We start from the raw sequence: 8743 nt of genomic DNA, 5'->3' as shown, positions 1-8743 counted from the left end.
TCCCATTTTCATGTGGGATGGTAAGTGCTACATGTGCATGTACACATTTACACTCACGAAAAGTGCAGGACAGTTTCAGGACATGTTTGCGTTTTATATACAGGGATCCCAAACTTTTCTAACTCCTACTGTAAGGTACAAGTTACCTGGTAGTAGGGATTTTCATACCTGTGTAAATGGGATTACAAAAAATTTTGTATGCTCAGCTTCAGAATGATATATATCACAATTTCAAACTATTGTTTTGTATTCTGTTTCAGTGACAGTGGAATACAAGGTATTGTTTTGGTAGGTTTAGACCTCATCCTGATGAAGTCTATGGAATCGAAAAAATGGCTCATAGTATGAACCATTCAAGTTCAAATCACCATGTGAATGATTTGAGTGATGGAGAACATGGTGAAGATGACATTGACCCAATTATACAGGACATAGGGGACAATGACCTCTTGGACGACCAGGAAGCATTGGCCAGATCTAGGCCAGTGTCACCTGAAACAAACTATTGTCATGAGCCCCCTCGACCACCTAATACCAATGGAGGTGAACAGAACCCCCACTTGTGTAATGGACATGATGATCGGCTAATGAATGGGATTGACTTCCCTGATGAAGGTATTGATGAAATGGAAGAAGGAATTGCCGCACCATATGAAAATTCAAATTTTATGAATGATTTTATCGATGAAGATATTGATACAACAGAAAGTACTAATGATTTTAATGATCGTGATAATGATCTTAATCCAAGGCCAAGTGTGTTGGATGACTTTGAACCTGAGATGATGGTTGTTAATAGGATTGATACACTGAATGGACATGTTGATGAGATACAAGGTGACATTGGTGATGATCTTGATTATAACGAGGAACTGTCCACGCATGCTTTGAATAATCGTACTGACAGTTTTGAAAGGAGACATGTTGAAGTGAACAGTCATGTTGAATGTGGTCAGGGAAGGAACTGTCTTTGTTTTGATAGGGAATCATCTCATCGGTGTCATTGTAATATTTCTCACGATGACGTGGATTTATCAAATAATGAACATCATGCGAATTCGGTTCAGTACGATGACGACTCATGGATTGATGAAATTGAAGAGATTGATGAAAACCTTGAAGGAGCTGTGGGTGGCTATGACATATGTAATGATGATAGTAACCATAGCAATAGTAATATGGATGCAGATGATGAAAGGGAGCGAGAAGAACCAACTGAGGAAGACAAACTTGCAGCTGAGATCATCAACTTTGGACTGATGTCGTTCAGATCGGGGCGTCATAAAGTTAAAGACATTTTGAAAAAGGTTGCACGGTCAAAATACGCTAATATGATAGACTTTAATAAACTGATTGAGGATATACATCTTTATGAGTTGAGGTACCGTGCTAAGGAAGCAAAAGACAGAGAGCTTGAAAGCAGTGGGAGTACAAATGATGAAGATGGAGCAGAGATTGAAGATGTCAACAGGTTGGATGATGAGGGTGAGGAAGTGGAGGACGAGGAGGAGGAGGAGGAGGAGGATATTGGTTGTCAAGCAGAGTCCAATAATGTTGAAATGAGACTGAACTATAAGAGACCCGATGACCATAATAACTTTGATTATTTATCAATGATTTCACAGTATGATAACCCTTTGACCTTTGGAGACAGCTGTGACGATGTAAGTAAACATATTTGTAATTTAAGTATATGGAGGTTCTGTCGTAATTCTTGTCACCTGACGGAATTTTACCTCATAGGGATGTCATGAAAAATAAAAATTTGATTTTTTGGCCAACACTATGACTTCCACTCCACACACTACACATACATATACACAGTCTACTATATGTATAGGCAGGCATGCATGAGAATTAGTCAACCTTCTTGTTCTATTTTGACCATCTATGATGAGTTAAATGTTATTATAGTTGCTGAGAGTTGTCATACATGGACCCAGATTATTGTCTTCCTGTTTGCTTTTGTAATATCTATCCAAAGATGTAAGTTTGTCAATTTTTAGTTGTCTTTTTAAGGCAGTATCAGCTTTCAAAGTATTGCCAATAGTATCTCATTACTACTCGGTAAATGCATGTTGAATTTACTATTCTTATCAGGTAAATTACAATATATTGTGAAATCAAATACTGCATGAAATGGGCAAAGTAGATACATGTAATCTGACGCAAGGCTATCACATACATACATACATACATACATACATACATACATACATACATACATACATACATACATACATACATACATACATACTACATACATACATGCGCAAATATCACATATGCAAATATCACATACGCAAATGTAGAGGTGAAGTAATCTTGATCAAGATAGTAAGATGCAAATGTTCTCCCACTATAGAGAAAGTACAGTAAGAGCACCATCCTTGCCACCTAGGCTGCCATGCTTTGGCAGGTTTCTGTTGTTCTTCAAGTTCAAAGGTGTTCTACCATCCTTGATCTGTAGTAATCTTTGAATTGAATGACACTATTTTTTGAAAAGAGAATAGCTGATCCCTATTGTACATGTGTGATGAGTATAAATATGTAATGGAGAATATTTTATTCATGGTTCCAAGAATCAATAGGATAGTAAAATATAGTTACTTTGGAATGGTAAGTTGGAAATGAGTGCAACGTTTTGATCGCCGCCCTTGATCATCATTTAATTGTTGAGTGTTATTGTCTCTCTCTCTGAAACCATCATGAACAGGACCAAGGATACTAACTACCATCAATTTGCAAACATATCGTCCCAACAGTTTCGAAAAGATAAATGCTGAATTATGAAATCATACGTGTGATCAAGGCCATTGTAGTAGGATTGAAACTCTTTTCCAAACTTGAAAGTAACTTTATTTTTAAGTGTCCTATAAAGTATGTAAATATGTGCTTCAATCCAGAAGACATGCAAATCGTAGTTATTAATATGCAAATGATTATGCAAATTGACTACTGTCCTTGTGATCTATACTGGGGATAACACTGACTACACAATGTACATACATGTATGCTCTCTGTGACTCATGTGAGTTAGAAAGTCTACTGTTTCCAATATTTGCATGTATTTCACTAAGGAACTTTGAATATCTTCACAGAGATACATGTGATTACTACTGTGTAAGGATGAACAGGTGTTTTGAAAATGTCAGGAAGGAACATTCATACTTGGTGACTACATGTACACAAAACTTAGGTATTTTGTGTGATACATAAGTTGGATATGTACCTAAGTACGATAGAAGCAGACAGGTTTTTTTGAAGAGGCTAAAACATACACAAACTAAAGCTATTATTGTTAAATGTGGTAGATTACATACTATGGGTGATAGATAGCAACACTTGATTGTTGTGTATACAGTCCCTGGATACAATCACACTCTAATCAATATAGTATAAACCCTAGATGTCCCAAAAATGCTTTACAGGAAGATCATGGAACTGGGAAATATACAAAAATAAGGCTCAAAAAAGTAAAGGTATGGGAACCCTGGTAACAGACAAGGAAATGAAGTTTAATGTGCATTGTTTTTCCATATACCTTGTACATGTACAGTGTACCTTAATTTTCATGGGGAACCCTAGTAAAACATTTACCACCACACTGAATCAACTTTATAACTTTCAGGATGACCGCAAGGATGAACCAACAACTCCTATGAAAGCTGATGATGATACTGTATTCTTGTGGACGTTTGAAGAAGCAGTGGCTAGGCAGGTCAGACAGATTGGGGCATCAGCTTGTGGTGCTACTGCTATCATTAATGTGTTGGTAAGGAAACACTGCGTATAGACCATTCTTTTTACTAAGGTGTGGGAACTCTAGTAACAAACTGAGAAAGATATAAAAGGCATAATTTAATTCTCTGTGCATTTCTACTGCCATTTTGTCTGGGAACCCTGGTAAAGTGACTGGGGAACTCAGGTAGGTTTTATATACTTAACGTCCTTAGCAAAACCACAGGTAAGGAACCCTGGTAAAAGGACTAGAAAGTTGGGTAGATTTTTAGCTATTTATCACCTTAGCTAAAAACTGTTAAGGCAAGACATTCAAATGCTACCAAAAGTATACACAAAGAAGGATTAGCTTCATACTGTCTGATGTGAAGGAGTAAATTAAGGGATTGTAGAAGAAATTTTGAAATAAGACACAATAATTGTAGACAGGATAATGTTTACATCCAAAATGAATGACAGTGAAGTGATTTCTTTGGTGAGATTTAGGAACTTAGTAATGGAAGCAGTCTCATAATACAACTTGGATAGATTTTCATACCTTGTACCATAACTTTGATGGGGAACAAAGAACATAGTTACTTCAAGTTTGTCATATCTTGTTGACTTACTACTTTGGCAATCGAGGTCTCAGTTTACCAAGATAGACACAAACAAAAAATTAGTGTTCTTCAATGTGTCTTTGTTGTACAGATCTAATCACCCCTGTGATCAAGATAGTGTAAACACTGGAAGTCCCCAAATCTACTCTACAAGATTATGGCAGTCATCAGAAATGCCACCCTACTCTGAGTATAATTAAACCAACATCCTTTCACTAGCTGATATCAGCATGTCACAACAATAATTTTAGTTTGTATTTTATCTTAGTAAATGAGACCTTGATTGCCAGAGCAGTAACTGTTATTATTATATTATAACAAATGATATTTATCTCTTTTTTTTTCAGAATTGTCTATACATGTGCCCAGACATAAAGATTGTAACCGATGCTATCCCAACTCATCTCCGTGCTAACCATGCACCACTACCAGAGTACTTGTTTTCCAGGAGTGTGGCCGGCACCACACATGAAGATCTGATAAATGGACTCAATCAATTGACAGAAGGAAGAGTCTACGGAAGGTTCTTTCCATTCTATCCAAAACGGGATGTTGATCTCAAGGAGTGGCTCGCTACCTGGATGAGAAAAGGTAAAATATGTGACTGCCATTTCAGTGGAGTTACATGGGTAATGATGTTAAAAGAGCTCTATCTACATGTATCTGAATGATTTATTGAAATCAATGTGGTGTAATTATTTTTGCACAAAATCTACATGTTTGTATTGATTGTTGTTTAAAATCAAACTTCATCAGATTGCAGACCTGTTAGAAAGGAAGAAATAAGAAACCTAATGACTTTTTCTTTACTTTGGTACACAGGTGTTGTTCCCTTAGCAACTCTCAATTTACAGAAAGGACAGGAACCAGGATGGAAAATTCCTGATGCCTGGCACCATCAGATGGTGCATGGACTGGGACCAGATGGAATATACCTGACTAATCCATTGGTAACGGAAAGTGTGGATAGACTTCATCAACAACTCTGTAGTGATTCGGTGCTTTTGGTAAGGGAAATGAATTTTTTAAAATTTTTAGGGCAACTGAATAGAAATTTAGTAGCTTTTAGTGATGAAGTGTGTGTGTGTGTGTGTGCGTGCGTGCGTGCGTGCGTGTGTGTGTGCATGCATGCGTGACCTGTATCACAAGTTTCACAATTGTTGTTTCAGTGATCAGTATCTTGTGATCCTTAATAAAATATTCATTGCATTGTCTATTATGGATTAGAGTTTTTGTTTCAGTTTTGATGTATTACTGTGTCTAAGATATTTAGATTGACATAATTTGTGAATTCCATGTTTTTACAGGTTAGGAAATATGATGTCCTTGGCAGATGGAATGAAGAGACAGATTTAACACCACTTATGGTTCATCCTGATAAGAGATGGGCTGAAATGAATGTCCTTGGTAAGTCTTCCTGTATACTGGCCTATGGTCATCAAATTGTCTGATTGCTTGTAGAGGATCAGTGATATTTATGTTATGTTTTTACTAAGGTTTGGGAACATCAGTAAGAAGAGAAAGGAAATTTAGTAAAAGTTGCATGGATTTATATACTTTAATTGTACCATAATTTGGGTTTTGATTTTCAACAACAGAAGAAGGAATCTCAAAAAACTTGTATTAGAGTTATATACCATGTACTATAATTTTTTTATTTTTTTATTTATTTATTTTTTTTTTGGGGGGGGGAGGGGGAGCATCAGTAACAGAGAGAGGAAATCAATTTCCATATCTTGTATGATAATTTTGGTGGGGAACTGCAGTTGCAGAGTTGAGAAACCTGGTAAAACTTGCATAGTTTTCCATACCTTGCACCATAATTTTGGTGGGTGTTCCAATAACAAAACTGGGAAATTTGGTTGAATAATAGACCCTCCACCAAGGGTCTATGGTTGAACTTAACTTGTGCAGATTTTACCATAGACCATCCATTGATGGTCTGTGATTTTACCTACTTACAACTCTTAACAAAATGACCGCTTATGATTGAGGCAATTCTAGTTCTGTTTCGTGTGTTAGGATTTCTCTCTGACCTAGATATTCATCATACAAGCCTAACTTTGCAATTTTGTTGTTCGTTGAAGGTCAAGTTGTGAACATGATACGGGAACGAACACCTCCAGCCATACATTATCCAGGACCCAGTTTTGGACAGCAGTCACATGGCCTTGGCTTTGGTCAACAATCGTACAGACTAATGACAACACACATCAAAATACCTGCTGCTTACAAGTCGGGTATAACGTTGTTTGTCAAGAAATCCAAACATGATGTTTATAATGAACTGTTGAAAGCACCCGATCTACCGATACTGGAACAGAGTGGTGAAATCAGTAATATCTGTGTGGCCTCTGGCAGGATGTGTAGGAAACTGTAACATATGGATAATATGTAAAGTATATTTTACTTGCAAGTAACTTTCTGCTTGAAACTTTTGTTTCAGTTCAGAAGTGTCTTGTTATGGGGAACACAGACTTTAGAGTGATAGTAAGGGATCAAGTCCATTGGTGGTATCATACATCAGAGTTGTATGCTGAGTTACACCATGGATAGAATGACAATGTGTTCTGTTTTATGGATAACAGTTTGCCATATCAATCATATTTTGTCCCATTAAGGTAAATCTGTGCATAGAAAAGTCAACCCATTCAGTACTATGATTGTGGAGAATTTCCAACAATCATATCCTAAAACATCATGTCAGAGGCAATATATTGTGTTTCACCATATTTTCATAGCCTTCTGGTACAGTAAGGTATAGGATAACGTTCGTGTTCCAATGGCCCATGTAAACACCAAGTACCAATGGCGTATGTTAAGTTGAAACACTTGATGTTTCTGCCATATAGATTTTTCTGTGCAACTACAGCCAAGTATCCCAATCATGAAAGAAAGATTATTAATACAAACTTTGTCAGCATGTCCAGAGTAGCGAAGGAGTAACAAATTGGAAAATTTCTTTTCGAACAAAAGGTGTAGGTTTTCGATCAAAGCCGCATAAAGCTAATCTCGGCAGTATACCCGAGTTCACCCTCCATGTTCAGGGTGATTAATTTATCTATTCTTCATTCACTGTGGAGTTAGGATAGGAGTTAAAAAAACACCCCATCTTGCTATAAAAGATATGTAAATTACTACATTACATGCACGCAAAGAATTTTCTTGGTCCAAATACGTCACATGAATTTTATCTTTGCAAGTCTTGCCAACAGAAAGTCTATTCGTCTGTTTTTTATTGATCAAAAAGTGATTGTTTTACTGCAAGTTTTGGTCAAGAAGACACAAGTGTACTATGAACTTGATTCAAGATGTGTACAAAGTTCTTGGACTCCAAAGAAACTCTTCACTCAAACTAATATAGCTAGGTATGTGTACAAATTATTGTAAGACTTGGGTTATCATTTTCTTTGTACTATCAGAGTCTTGACAGTGAGTGTTTACAGTTATCGCAACATATTTGATTTGATCCTAGTGGGATCAGTCAATTTATCTTAAAATAGCTCACAGCGCCCTCAACCCTAGCAAGTGTGTTCATCTGATTATTTCAACTTAATTGGTTTGATCCTAGTGGGGGGGGGGGGGGGGGGGGGTCAGTCAATTTATCTTTCTTGGATAGCACAGCTTAATTTTGATAGATCTTTCTAAGAAAGAAAGAGTGCCCTCATCCCAGGTGTGTCCATATGAACCTCTAGTGGGTCTGTCAATTGATCTTTCTTGGATAGTATAGGCTATAGCTCGGAAATTTCAATAGACCTTTCTAAAATTCAGCCCCTCCCATCCTGTCTATTCATATGATCATCTCTTAGTGGACAAGTCAATTTCTAGTTTCTTGGATAGCATAGCTCCAAAATTTCAATAGACCCTTCTAAGAATAGAGGTACCACCCTCTACCCTAGCAAGTGTTTTTGTATATACCCCCCGTAATCATTTCAACTTTGTTCACAAGAACGTATCGGTGTTATGTGTACTAAGTTTGTTTGTGATTTTTTTCTATCTTTTATAGCATTCTTACAAAATTTGATAGACCCTTTGGTTATACAGTGCCTGTGGCTTCATGGAAACATTTACATAGATAAGTGAATTGCAAGGAAAGTGTTAGAGAGTAGCATAGTTTTTACATAGTTTCAGTTTTATGCATACTAAAATATCTTCATGTCTCGATTTCAATATTTCAAGGACAGGTAACTTACCATTCATGTTTACATGTCACCTATTGATGTGTATATTGTCACCAGGGGGTGCTGTTCACTGGTAGGGCATTTTTGAGTTAGAACACCTGGACTTCAACTTGTACTTATGATTCAGGAGTGCTTTGGCAGAGCACTTGTCTCTCACTTCACAATGTGTGTGTGTCTGTGTGCGTGTGAAACTTAAAAGTTGATGGCTGTTGTATTTGGTGG

The 8743-nt window shown here is 36.8% G+C and overlaps 1 protein-coding gene across 1 annotated transcript; it reads left to right on the top strand.

The window, feature by feature from the left end:
- Nucleotides 1–587: 587 nt before the first annotated feature.
- Nucleotides 588–6832, top strand: LOC144437889 (uncharacterized). The gene is made up of 6 exons (XM_078126921.1): nt 588–1664; nt 3632–3775; nt 4688–4931; nt 5163–5347; nt 5648–5747; nt 6428–6832. The coding sequence occupies exons 1-6, from the start codon at nt 588–590 to the stop codon at nt 6718–6720; spliced, it is 2043 nt and encodes a 680-aa protein (XP_077983047.1). The 3' UTR covers nt 6721–6832.
- Nucleotides 6833–8743: the final 1911 nt, after the last annotated feature.

The sequence above is a fragment of the Glandiceps talaboti genome, chromosome 7, assembly GCF_964340395.1.
Source record: "Glandiceps talaboti chromosome 7, keGlaTala1.1, whole genome shotgun sequence".
Classification (NCBI taxonomy): domain Eukaryota; kingdom Metazoa; phylum Hemichordata; class Enteropneusta; family Spengelidae; genus Glandiceps; species Glandiceps talaboti.
Note: the sequence above shows the minus strand (reverse complement) of the source record. Positions and strands in the feature narration are given on the sequence as shown.